A 14,383-nucleotide genomic window follows, 5' to 3' on the forward strand; every position below is an offset into this window, starting at 1 on the left:
TGTGATCTCTCTTGTTAAATATAGATGTGGTCTCTCTTGTTAAATATAGATGTGGAGTTTACAAACTAATCTACACTGTGGTAAACTAAATGAATATAAACTAAATATACAAACTAATCTTCACTGTGAGAAACAAACATGGTTCTCAGAAAATAAGTCTGTGGTCACATGGTGATGGTTAGTGTCGTACTATTGGTTAGACAGTTTCCCCTTTAATGAGGTTGACAGTTAAAACTGTCTCTGACATTAGACTGAGTCACACAGAGACTCCAGCTGTGCAGCGAACAGACACAAACCTACAACTGAGATAACAGCAGACTTTACAACAGTAGAAGTTACAACAGTAGAAGATACAACAGTAGAAGATACAACAGTAGAAGATACAACAGTAGAAGTTACAACAGTAGAAGATACAACAGTAGAAGATACAACAGTAGAAGTTACGAGAGAAGAAGATACAACAGTAGAAGTTACAACAGTAGAAGATACAACAGTAGAAGTTACGAGAGAAGAAGATACAACAGTAGAAGTTACAACAGTAGAAGTTACGAGAGAAGAAGTTACGAGAGAAGAAGATACAACAGTAGAAGATACAACAGTAGAAGATACAACAGTAGAAGTTACAACAGTAGAAGTTTCAAGAGTAGGTGTTTTTTTGGGGACCACAACCGTATAAAGATGTATAAGGGAATCTATGAAAACACAAATGGATTTGAAGATGAAGAACCTAACGAAATAGAGACCATTGACATTGATGATCATATTTACAACAACAAAAGACCCATCATGCCCCGCAAGAAGGATGGAGCTGGTGAACAACATTCAGGTAACAGTTTATCCTTGTGTAATGCTAGACACTGACACACACTTACACCCCGACACGCACGCACGCACGCACGCACGCACGCACGCACGCACGCACGCACGCACGCACGCACGCACGCACACACACACACACACACACACACACACACACACACACACACACACACACACACACACACACACACACACACACACACACACACAGCTGCTCTTGTCTACTCTCCTGTTCATCAGTGTTGTGTTCGAGACTGAGACCGGGCTGGAGGGGGATAAACCGAGTCAAGACTGAGACCGGGCTGGAGGGGGATAAACCGAGTCAAGACTGAGACCGGGCTGGAGGGGGATAAACCGAGTCAAGACTGAGACCGGGCTGGAGAGGGCTAAACCGAGTCAAGACTGAGACCGGGCTGGAGAGGGCTAAACCGAGTCAAGACTGAGACCGGGCTGGAGGGGGCTAAACCAAGTCAAGACTGAGACCGGGCTGGAGGGGGCTAAACCAAGTCAAGACTGAGACCGGGCTGGAGGGGGCTAAACCAAGTCAAGACAGAGACCGGGCTGGAGGGGGCTAAACCAAGTCAAGACTGAGACCGGGCTGGAGGTGGCTAGACCGAGTCAAGACTGAGACCGGGCTGGAGGGGGATAAACCGAGTCAAGACTGAGACCGGGCTGGAGAGGGCTAAACCGAGTCAAGACTGAGACCGGGCTGGAGGGGGCTAAACCAAGTCAAGACTGAGACCGGGCTGGAGGGGGCTAAACCAAGTCAAGACTGAGACCGGGCTGGAGTCAAGACTGGGGCTAAACCAAGTCAAGACTGAGACCGGGCTGGGGGGCTAAACCAAGTCAAGACTGAGACCGGGCTGGAGGGGGCTAAACCGAGTCAAGACTGAGACCGGGCTGGAGGTGGCTAAACCGAGTCAAGACTGAGACCGGGCTGGAGGTGGCTAAACCGAGTCAAGACTGAGACCGGGCTGGAGGGGGATAAACCGAGTCAAGACTGAGACCGGGCTGGAGGTGGCTAAACCGAGTCAAGACTGAGACCAGGCTGGAGAGGGCTAAACCGAGTCAAGACTGAGACCGGGCTGGAGGTGGCTAGACCGAGTCAAGACTGAGACCGGGCGAGTCAAGACTGAGACCAGGCTGGAGAGGGCTAAACCAAGTCAAGACTGAGACCGGGCTGGAGGGGTCAAGCTGAGACCCTGAGACCGGGCTGGAGGGGAGTCAAGACTGAGACCAAGTCAAGACTGAGACCGGGGGGGGCTAAACCAAGTCAAGACTGAGGGGGGACCGAGTCAAGACTAAGACCAGAAAAAGGCGAGTCCAATTCAAGACCATGATTGTAATTTTGTCAAATCACCACCATAATATGAGTTGATGTCCAGTATGTCTGTGTTCATATTTCAGAGACATCATACAGTTGAAGTCAGAACTTTACATACACCTAGGAGTCATTTAAAGCTAGGTTTTCAACCACTTAACAGGTTTCTTGTTAACAAACTATAGTTTTGACACAAGTAATTCTTGTTTACATTTACATTGTTGACATTTTCCAACAATTCACTGTATCACAACTCCAGTGGGTCAGAAGATTACACACAGAAGGGCACTTTTCGGCATTTTCTGTATGATTGATGAGAATCTCCATATTGCAAAAGTACGGCCCCTTACTAGAGACATGGGTGAATGTTTCTAAAATTCGCCGACGGCGGCGGGCCGTGCAGCTGGGCAAGATTTTCCGGGAAGTCATCGAACGAAGTCTCTCGGACATTCGGTTGTCGTTTCATAAAATGTTAAAATTTTGGTCATTTTTCCGCTGTCCCGGTAAATTCCACCAGATGACGAATGGAATCTTATTGCAAATGTATAAAACATCACCAATTACGACAAGGCCATTTCTCCTAAAAGGAAAAGACTTCGAAGACGTAACTTGGTGAGCATAGGTTTGGACTAATGGACTGTTAGCCCAGAAACAAGATGGCATTGAGGCCTAAACGCTTTTTGAGTTAAGGTCCATTTTTCTGGGATTAAAGGTCAAAAACCGAAAATAGAGCAAAAATAGAGCACTAAAATGACCACTTCATGTCAAAGTACATGAACTTATGGTGTCAGGAAAAAAACAACCAGCCATTTATCTATCATCATTTACGAGAAATCGTACATTGTACAATTGGTGATGGTCAAAGAAATGTTTTTTAAAAAGTTACAGAAAAAAAAGTTACAGATCCAGTTGTGTTTAGACGGGTTTCGGAGCTCTAAGTGATTTCTGTCATTTTCTGAAATAACACACACTCATTCAACCCTCTGTAAATAAGTCAGTCCTTAATTAACATAAAAACTTAAAACTCAATATTCTGTAAGAGCTTACTCCAAGGAGGATATGTGTTCACTTTCAGCTTCCTGTGTCAACCGGAAGTGCTTTAAAATGGGGTCATAGAGGCTGTTTTGAATAGTTAAAATCTTTTCAAAACTTCATATGTGTGATTAACCCTTATTAAATGTAAATCAGTCATTTCTTCCAACAGATGTCAAAGAAAAGCTCTCACACACACAGCAGGATGGAGTGACACCGTGCGGGGCTTAACCTGTTGGTACTAGGGGGCAGTATTTTCATTTTTGGAGAAATAACGTTCCCATATTAAACGGGATATTTTGTCAGGACAAGATGCTAGAATATGCATATAATTGACAGTTTAGGATTGAAAACACTCTAAAGTTTCCAAAACTGTAAAAATATTGTCTGTGAGTATAACAGAACTGATGTTACAGGCGAAAGCCTGAGAAAAATCCAATCCGGAAGTGACTCATCTTTTGAAAGCCCTGCATCCCTATTGAGCTATGCCCTATCACCCAGATTACACTTTCTACGCATTTATGTTGAAGAATACCCGTAGGCGGCTTCAAGTGGTCACATGATGCTCCCAGAGAGATTATTGCGTGAAATACAGAGGTAGCCATTATTCCAATCGCTTCTACTGAGAAACCAATTGTATATATATTAACCGAATAGATATTTGAAAAACACCTTGAGGATTGATTATAAACAACGTTTGCCATGTTTCTGTCGATATTATGGAGCTAATTTTGAATATTTTTCGGCGTTGTCGTGACCGCAATTTCTGCTCGATTTCTCAGCCAAACGTGAAGAACAAACGTAGCTATTTCGCCTACAAAGATAATATTTTGGAAAAAAATGAACTTTGGCTATCTACCTGGGAGTCTCATGAGTGAAAACATCCGAAGTTCATCAAAGGTAAACGATTTAATATGATTACTTTTCTGATTTTCGTGACAAGGTTGCCTGCTGCTAGCAAGGCATAATGCTATGCTAGGCTATCGATAAACTTACACAAGTGCTTGTCTAGCTTTGGTTGTAAATCATATTTTGAAAATCTGAGATGACAGGGTGATTAACAAAATGCTAAGCTGTGTTCCAATATATTTCACTTGTGATTTTTATGAATAGGAATATTTTCTAGGAAGATTTATGTCCATTGCGTTATGCTAATTAGTGTCAGATGATGACAACCCAAAAAGTGGGTTTGGTGTCAGTTTGTATCAGTTTGATGTCAGAATGATATCTAATTGTTTGATGGATGGTGACTTTCTGGTTGACTTTTGTCCATTTACAATATGTTTAAACAGTGATAGACCATCACCAAATGGACAGGATGAAATCAGCACAACTAGCTATGGAGAGGAACCACTATCACTGCCAGGCCATCCCGAGTTCATCGGTCCAGTCAATTTCGCATTTCTGCATTATTTTTGAGCATGTCAAATTGGTGATGGTAAATGCCCATTGAAACATATTGCAAATAGACATCCGTGCGCCTGGTGATTGGAACGGGTTACCAGAAGCACTTCTTGCGACTAGCAAACCCGTATCCGGGAGCGTAGCCTCAAATGCATTAGCATAACGCAACTTTTCCTATTCATGAAAAATCGCAAATTAAATGAAATAAATATATTCAAACACAAGCTTAGCCTTTTGTTAACAACACTGTCATCTCAGATTTTCAAAATATGCGTTACAGCCAACGCTAGACAAGCATTTGTGTAAGTTTATCATGGCATAATGCTATGCTAGGCTGTGCTGGCAGCAGGCAACATTTTCACGAAAATAAGAAAAGCAACCAAATTAAATAATTTACCATTGAATAACTTCAGATGCTTTCACTCAGGAGACTCCCAGTTAGATATCAAATGTTCATTTTTTTCCAAAAATATTATTTTTGTAGGCGAAATAGCTCCTGTTTGGTCATCAGTTTTGGCTGAGAAATCGACCGAAAAATACTTAAACTATAACGACAAACCTTTTTCAGCATTTGCTCCATAATATCGACAGAAACACGGAAAACGTTGTTTAGGATCCATCCTCAAGGTGTTTTTAACATATATATTCAATAATATATCCGTCAAGGCAATTGGTTTCTCATAAGAAGTGATTGGAAAAATGGCTACCTCGGTATTTTACGCGAGATTTTCTCCGGGAGACACCATGTGACCACTCGCCAAATATGGTCCCTTACAGCCATTCTCCAATGGAAATGCCTAAAAAGATGTCACAATGCTGTAGACAGCTTGGGGAATGCGTGGAAAACGTAAGCTCATTCGTAGCTCATTCACAGCCATATAAGGAGTCATTGGCATGAGGCGGATTCAAAAAATGTAGCACTTCCTGATTGGATTTTTATCTGGGTTTTCTATCCAAAGCTGTCAATTATATGCATAGTCGAGCATCTTTTCGTGACAAAATATCTTGTTTACAACAGGAACGTTTTTTATCCAAAAAATTAAAATATCGCCCCCTAGTTGTAAAAGGTTTTAAGGGGGTGATGTTATTTTTTTCACATTTTCAAAATATGACCCTTGGGTCTTCACTTGATGTGCATTTGCAATATGAAAATTTACTGTGGAGCAAATTTACTCGCCATCTATTGTAGTAACTGACTTTTAAATTTAAAAAACAACTTGTAACTCTGCAAACGCCTTTCCCCGTACCGCGAGCCAGCATTACGCACTCCTGCCTTTCCCCGTCCCGCGAGCCAGGCTCCCCAGCATTACGCACTCCTGCCTTTCCCCGTCCCGCGAGCCAGGCTCCCCAGCATTACACACTCCTGCCTTTCCCCGTCCCGCGTATTCCCCCACTGCTGCAGTGACTGTCGAATGTCGTTGTTCTGCCCGTGTGCTGACTCTGTGCCTGTCTTATTTCATGTCTGTTCCTTATTCAATTTTGACTCCCCGTACCTGCTTCTCATCTCCGGCATCGGGTCCCTACAAGTGTAGCCTTGTGTTTTAGGTTATTGTCCAACTGAAAGGTCAAATGTTCTCCCAGTGCCTGGTGTCAAGCACCAGGTTTTCCTCTAGGATTTTTCCTAGTTAATTCCAGTCTGTTTTTTTATTTAATCCTGAAACTATGGAGACTCAAATGTGTTATGTTTTGGGAAAATCCAATACAACACTGTGTTCAGGACAACATTTTAATTTCTTTGCCACATTTTTGCCAGTATTTTCTATGTTGGACAGCTTCCTTATTTCCACATTGTCAAGTAGTGTTGAGGAGTAACTACAATGTTGATCCATCCTCAGTTTTCTCCTTTCAACCATTAAACTCTGTCATGTAGGTTAGTATACTATACTTCGACCAGGGCGTGACACCTATCACAACCATTAAACTGCATAACTGTTTTAAAGTCACCATTGGCCGTATGGTGAAATCCCTGAGCAGTTTCCTTCCTCTCCGGCAACTGAGTTATGGACACCTGTATCTTTTTAGTGACTGGGTATATTGATACACCATTCAAAGTGCAATAACTTCACCATGCTCAAAGGGATATTCAACATCTGTATTTTTTAAATAACTTATCAGTAGGTGTCCTTCTTTGCGAGGCATTGGAAAACCACCCTGGTCTTTGTGGTTGAATCTGTGTTTGAAATCCACTGTCTGACTGAGGGACCTTACAGATAATTGTATGTGTTGGGGTACAGAGATGAGGTAGTCATTAAAAAAAATCCATGCAAGTCCATGCAACTTATTATGTGACTTGTTAAACAAATGTTTACAAATGTTTACTCCTGAATGTATTTAGACCAATAAGAGGTTGAATAATTATTGACTCACAAAACTCCAGCTTTTCATTTTTTATTAATTTGTAAACATTTCTAAAAACATATTTCCAGGAGAGTGACAATAATTTTTTATTTCATTCAGACTAACACAAAATGTGGAAAATTCATTTTTGGGTTACCTTGCACCCCTGCACATCAACAATGTATTGGCCCATGTTAATGCTATTCGTTATTTAATCCTTGTCAGTATTTCTATTTATTTCTCTCTGCATTGTTGGAAAATGACCCATAGGTCAGCGTTTCACTATTAGCATACACCTGTTGTTTTATGAAGTAATTAACCAATGGAATTGGATTGTAATTGAAATAGCTTCCGGCAGTCATTTTGGGTGCCTCAACTCATGCATGTTTAAGCAAATAATTCTGTTAGAGGTTCTGGAAGTCAAGCAGTAGAACATGTGAGGTTCTGGAACTCAGTTCTGGTGTTCTTTTCCATGTTCCTTGTGTATTTCCCTCAGTGATTCAAAGAGCAACTGGAAAGAAAAACACGTGTGTATACATTGATCAAGTTCTAATGATAATAATATGTACTTCAGTGTATCTTTGGAGGTGGAAGAGACATTTCCCAACTGCTGCAGTGTGTCTGGGGCTGCTGTGTGTTCTCCTACTGGCTTGGATCATAGGCCTGTTACTCTACCGTGAGTTTGATATGTTCTCACTCAAACATTCTTCATCATCAGTGGTGTAATGACCACGGTTCAATTACATTTCAATACCATTCAATTTAATTCAGAAAACACACCAAATTCCAATTCCACACGTTTCTAATTGAAAATTATTCCAGTGTACTTCCTGAATGGACTGGAATTGAAATTGACATCAGTCTGGGTCATGTCTCATTAACTTTTCCACTTTTATCTTGGTTGTTGATTGTATTATTTCACAGAGAGAAGCCAATTGACCAGTTCTGACACCCTGACCAAAGAGAGAGACCAGCTACAGACCAGTTACAACACCCTGACCAAAGAGAGAGACCAGATACAGACCAGTTTCAACACCCTGACCAAAGAGAGAGACCAGCTACAGACCAGTTCCGACACCCTGACCAAAGAGAGAGACCAGCTACAGACCAGTTTCAACACCCTGACCAAAGAGAGAGACCAGATACAGACCAGCAACAACACCCCGACCAAAGTGAGAGACCAGCTACAGACCAGCTACAACACCCTGGCCAAAGAGAGAGACCAGCTACAGACTAGCAACAACATGCTGACCAAAGAGAGAGACCAGCTACAGACCAGCTACAACACCCTGACCAAAGAGAGAGACCAGCTACAGACCAGCTACAACACTCTGACCAAAGAGAGAGACCAGCTACAGACCAGCTACAACACCCTGACTGAAGAGAGAGACCAGCTACAGACAAGTTCCAACACCCTGACCAAAGAGAAAGACCAGCTACAGACCAGTTCCAACACCCTGACCAAAGAGAGAGACCAGCTACAGACCAGTTACAATAGCCTGACCAAAGAGAGAGACCAGCTACAGACCAGTTCCAACACCCTGATCAAAGAGAAAGACCAGATACAGACCAGCTACAACACCCTGACCAAAGAGAGAGACCAGCTACAGACCAGATACAACACCCTGACCAAAGAGAGAGACCAGCTACAGACCAACTACAACACCCTGACCAAAGAGAGAGACCAGATACAGACCAGCTACAACACCCTGACTGAAGAGAGAGACCAGCTACAGACAAGTTCCAACACCCTGACCAAAGAGAGAGACCAGCTACAGACCAACTACAACACCCTGACCAAAGAGAGAGACCAGCTACAGACCAGTAACAACACCCTTACTGCAGAAAGAGACCAGCTGCAGACCAATTATAACACCCTGACCAAACAGAGAGACCAGCTAGAGACCAGCTGCAACACCCTGACCAAAGAGAGAGACCAGCTACAGACCAACTACAACACCCTGACCAAAGAGAGAGACAAGATACAGACCAGTAACAACACTGAAGAAAGAGACCAGCTACAAAAAGAGACAGAATGTCTGAAACAATCTTTAGTTCAGAAAGGTGAGTGAAATTGGCTAATGACTGTTCTGTTATCAGTTCACATGACCCTTACAAACAGGCAATTCAACTTACATTAAAGGAAATATGTGAGAAAAAAGCGGACTTCCATACCGTCCATTAGTTAGTGTCCCGTCTTTCTTGACTGTCTGATTGATACTTAATTCATTGTTGTATTAAAGTGACTTAAGCAGGAAATGTACAACTTATAGTGTGTCCGGAAGGATGGAAGAAGCTTGGTAGCAGTTGTTACTACGTCTCTACTGAGACAAAATCCTGGGAGGAGAGCAGACAGGACTGCAGAAATAGAGGAGCACACCTGGTGGTCATCAAGAGCGAAGACGATCAGGTATGTGTGTGAGGTAGAGAGAAAAAAAGAGCGAGAGAGATAACGAGCAGTAATGACTATGTTTTAACAATGTTGTCTCTCTCCCACAACTACAGACATTTGTCAATTGGTTATGCGGGGTAAAGAACTACGTCTGGATTGGTCTGACTGACTCTGTTTCTGAGGGGACCTGGAAATGGGTGGACGACACACCACTGACCACAAAGTAAGACATTAATGAATTCTGTGTCACTATGACATCGCTGTCTGGAGGAGTAGGTTCAGAGTGGACAGCCTGATTCTCCTACAGGTATTGGAACAGTGGACAGCCTGATTCTGTGTTGTTTCTTCTACAGGTATTCTAACAGCCTGATTCTGTGTTGTTTCTTCTACAGGTATTCTAACAGTGGACAGCCTGATTCTCCTACAGGTATTGGAACAGTGGACAGCCTGATTCTATGTGTTGTTTCTCCTACAGGTATTGGAACAGTGGACAGCCTGATTCTGTGTTGTTTCTTCTACAGGTATTCTAACAGCCTGATTCTGTGTTGTTTCTTCTACAGGTATTCTAACAGCCTGATTCTGTGTTGTTTCTTCTACAGGTATTCTAACAGCCTGATTCTGTGTTGTATCTTCTACAGGTATTCTAACAGTGGACAGCCTGATTCTCCTACAGGTATTGGAACAGTGGACAGCCTGATTCCCCTACAGGTATTGGAACAGTGGACAGCCTGATTCTGTGTTGTTTCTTCTACAGGTATTGGAACAGTGGACAGCCTGATTCTCCTACAGGTATTGGAACAGTGGACAGCCTGATTCTGTGTTGTTTCTTCTACAGGTATTGGAACAGTGGACAGCCTGATTCTCCTACAGGTATTGGAACAGTGGACAGCCTGATTCTGTGTTGTTTCTTCTACAGGTATTGGAACAGTGGACAGCCTGATTCTCCTACAGGTATTGGAACAGTGGACAGCCTGATTCTATATGTTGTTTCTTCTACAGGTATTGGAACAGTGGACAGTCTGATTCTGTGTTGTTTCTTCTACAGGTATTGGAACAGTGGACAGCCTGATTCTGTGTTGTTTCTTCTACAGGTATTGGAACAGTGGACAGCCTGATTCTGTGTTGTTTCTTCTACAGGTATTGGAACAGTGGACAGCCTGATTCTATGTGTTGTTTCTTCTACAGGTATTGGAACAGTGGACAGTCTGATTCTGTGTTGTTTCTTCTACAGGTATTGGAACAGTAAAGAGCCTAATGGTGGAAGAGCTGAGAACTGTGTGTATTTCTACTCCTGGTCATCAGACACAGGAGAATGGTGGGACTATGACTGTTACTATAAATACAGATGGATCTGTGAGAAATTGGATTCTTCTGGGTTCTCTGTCTGAACTGCTAACTAGGATTCTCCTTGGTCGTCTCTCTGTACTGCTAACTAGGATTCTCCTTGGTCGTCTCTCTGAACTGCTAACTAGGATTCTCCTTGGTCGTCTCTCTGAACTGCTAACTAGGATTCTCCTTGGTTGTCTCTCTGTACTGCTAACTAGGATTCTCCTTGGTCGTCTCTGTACTGCTAACTAGGATTATCCTTGGTTGTCTCTCTGTACTGCTAACTAGGATTATCCTTGGTCGTCTCTGTACTGCTAACTAGGATTCTCCTTGGTCGTCTCTCTGAACTGCTAACTAGGATTATCCTTGGTCGTCTCTGTACTGCTAACTAGGATTCTCCTTGGTCGTCTCTCTGTACTGCTCAATAAGATTCTCCTTGGTTGTCTCTCTGTACTGCTAAATAAGATTCTCCTTGGTAGTCTCTCTGTACTGCTCAATAAGATTCTCCTTGGTTGTCTCTCTGTACTGCTAAATAAGATTCTCCCTGGTCGTCTCTACTGCTAACTAGGATTCTCCTTGGTCGTCTCTGTACTGCTAACTAGGATTCTCCTTGGTCGTCTCTCTTCGGGGCAAAGAGAGGACAACTCGCTGGCACCAATGTTTTCTAAAGCACAAAACTCCCATCAGGATGTGTAACCAACAGTTTGTCTCTAGTAACAGAGGTGGACGGTGGGGGACGCGGTTCTTTGTTGCTACCGCATCTGGGACCCGCTCAACTGATTCCCCTGGGGGGGGGAAGAAGGGGCTTCTAACCTAGGGGCACGTCCCCAGTGGAAGACAAGGGGCCAGCCAACAAATCACACCGTGTCCTGGCCTGTATCCTCTCGGACGGAGCACAGACCCCTCCCCCCGTGACAAAACTCTCCCCTCAGCACTTTTCACAAGAAACTGAGACAGGAAGATCTACTGTCTACTGTCGTCACCAAGCACCGTCTCCAAATCCCATTGTACTGGCCGTTTGTCATACAAGGTCTTTGTCACATCCAGGCGTCATGCCGAGGGCACAGAGCAAAAATATGATGAAAGGGGCAAATATGTTACATGGTAGATACAGTATCTGACATGGTAGATACAGTATGTTACATGGTAGATACAGTATGGTACAATACAGTATGTTACATGGTAGATACAGTATGGTACAATACAGTATGTTACATGGTAGATACAGTATGTTACATGGTAGATACAGTATGTTACATGGTAGATACAGTATGTTACATGGTAGATACAGTATGTTACATGGTAGATACAGTATGTTACAATACAGTATGTTACATGGTAGATACAGTATGTTACATGGTAGATACAGTATGTTACAATACAGTATGTTACATGGTAGATACAGTATGTTACAATACAGTATGTTACATGGTAGATACAGTATGTTACAATACAGTATGTTACATGGTAGATACAGTATGTTTCATGATAGATACAGTATGTTACAATACAGTATGTTACATGGTAGATACAGTATGTTACATGGTAGATACAGTATGTTACAATACAGTATGTTACATGGTAGATACAGTATGTTACATGGTAGATACAGTATGTTACATGGTAGATACAGTATGTTACAATACAGTATGTTACATGGTAGATACAGTATGTTACAATACAGTATGTTACATGGTAGATACAGTATGTTACATGGTAGATACAGTATGTTACATGGTAGATACAGTATGTTACAATACAGTATGTTACATGGTAGATACAGTATGTTACATGGTAGATACAGTATGTTACATGGTAGATACAGTATGTTACATGGTAGATACAGTATGTTACATGGTAGATACAGTATGTTACAATACACTATGTTACATGGTAGATACAGTATGTTACATGGTAGATACAGTATGTTACAATACAGTATGTTACATGGTAGATACAGTATGTTACAATACAGTATGTTACATGGTAGATACAGTATGTTTCATGATAGATACAGTATGTTACATGGTAGATACAGTATGTTACATGGTAGATACAGTATTTTACATGGTAGATACAGTATGTTACAATACAGTATTTTACATGGTAGATACAGTATGTTACAATACAGTATGTTACATGGTAGATACAGTATGTTACAATACAGTATGTTACATGGTAGATACAGTATGTTACATGGTAGATACAGTATGTTACATGGTAGATACAGTATGTTACATGGTAGATACAGTATGTTACAATACAGTATGTTACATGGTAGATACAGTATGTTACATGGTTGATGCAGTTTGGTTGCTCCTTTAGCTTCTATCCAATAACAAACTACTTCCTGCTTATTCAGTTTACCTTGTCAAACACATGATATAACCAAGATAATGAAAATAAAACAAAATATATACAATAACAATACAACGAACTGATATGTCTACTGTATAATAGTTGATCTAACATGGAGTCTAGAAGGACTGTTCTCTACTATATAATAGTTGATCTAACATGGAGTCTAGAAGGACTGTTCTCTACTATATAATAGTTGATCTAACATGGAGACGAGAAGGACTGTTCTCTACTGTATAATAGTTGATCTAACATGGAGTCGAGAAGCACTGTTCTCTACTGTATAATAGTTGATCTAACATGGAGTCTAGAAGGACTGTTCTCTACTGTATAATAGTAGATCTAACATGGAGTCGAGAAGCACTGTTCTCTCTACTGTATAATAGTAGATCTAACATGGAGTCTAGAAGGACTGTTCTCTACTGTATAATAGTTGATCTAACATGGAGTCTAGAAGGACTGTTCTCTACTGTATAATAGTAGATCTAACATGGAGTCGAGAAGCACTGTTTCTCTACTGTATAACAGTTGATCTAACTAACATGTTCTCTCTACTGTATAACAGTTGATCTAACATGGAGTCGAGAAGCACTGTTCTCTCTACTGTATAACAGTTGATCTAACATGGAGTCGAGAAGGACTGTTCTCTCTACTGTATAATAGTTGATCTAACATGGAGTCTAGAAGGACTGTTTCTCTACTGTATAATAGTTGATCTAACATGGAGTCTAGAAGGACTGTTCTCTACTGTATAATAGTTGATCTAACATGGAGTCTAGAAGCACTGTTCTCTACTGTATAATAGTTGATCTAACATGGAGTCTAGAAGGACTGTTCTCTACTGTATAATAGTAGATCTAACATGGAGTCGAGAAGCACTGTTCTCTACTGTATAACAGTTGATCTAACATGGAGTCTAGGACTGTTCTCTACTGTATAATAGTAGATCTAACATGGAGTCGAGAAGCACTGTTCTCTCTACTGTATAATAGTTGATCTAACATGGAGTCTAGAAGGACTGTTCTCTACTGTATAATAGTAGATCTAACATGGAGTCGAGAAGCACTGTTCTCTCTACTGTATAATAGTTGATCTAACATGGAGTCTAGAAGGACTGTTCTCTCTACTGTATAATAGTAGATCTAACATGGAGTCTAGAAGGACTGTTCTCTACTGTATAACAGTTGATCTAACATGGAGTCGAGAAGGACTGTTCTCTACTGTATAATAGTAGATCTAACATGGAGTCTAGAAGGACTGTTCTCTACTGTATAATAGTAGATCTAACATGGAGTCGAGAAGCACTGTTCTCTCTACTGTATAATAGTTGATCTAACATGGAGTCGAGAAGCACTGTTCTCTACTGTATAATAGTTGATCTAACATGGAGTCTA

General features: G+C 41.5%; 1 protein-coding gene across 2 annotated transcripts; it reads left to right on the forward strand.

The window, feature by feature from the left end:
* The first annotated feature begins 283 nt into the window (after window positions 1-283).
* Window positions 284-11,832, forward strand: LOC124020536 (C-type lectin domain family 4 member M-like). Of its 2 annotated transcripts, XM_046335773.1 has the most exons (7): window positions 284-826; window positions 7,488-7,589; window positions 7,838-8,977; window positions 9,187-9,323; window positions 9,419-9,528; window positions 10,537-10,620; window positions 11,234-11,832. In XM_046335773.1, exons 1-7 carry the CDS (start codon window positions 679-681, stop codon window positions 11,325-11,327), a joined length of 1,815 nt encoding a protein of 604 aa, XP_046191729.1. In that variant the 5' UTR covers window positions 284-678; the 3' UTR covers window positions 11,328-11,832. The 2 variants fall into 2 exon arrangements, with proteins under 2 accessions (XP_046191729.1, XP_046191730.1); XM_046335774.1 differs by lacking the exon at window positions 10,537-10,620 and having other exon boundaries at window positions 11,346-11,832.
* The last annotated feature ends 2,551 nt before the right edge of the window (window positions 11,833-14,383 follow it).

The sequence above is a fragment of the Oncorhynchus gorbuscha genome, unplaced genomic scaffold, assembly GCF_021184085.1.
Source record: "Oncorhynchus gorbuscha isolate QuinsamMale2020 ecotype Even-year unplaced genomic scaffold, OgorEven_v1.0 Un_scaffold_848, whole genome shotgun sequence".
NCBI classification, from domain to species: domain Eukaryota; kingdom Metazoa; phylum Chordata; class Actinopteri; order Salmoniformes; family Salmonidae; genus Oncorhynchus; species Oncorhynchus gorbuscha.

Excerpts from the sequence above, each read along its gene's own strand:
- LOC124020536 (XM_046335773.1), top strand. The coding sequence starts at position 679 with ATGTATAAGGGAATCTATGAAAACACAAATGGATTTGAAGATGAAGAA. Across the intron at positions 9,324-9,418 it reads TCAAGAGCGAAGACGATCAG|ACATTTGTCAATTGGTTATG; the intron begins GTATGTGTGTGA and ends CCACAACTACAG. Across the intron at positions 10,621-11,233 it reads TCATCAGACACAGGAGAATG|GATTCTCCTTGGTCGTCTCT; the intron begins GTGGGACTATGA and ends ACTGCTAACTAG.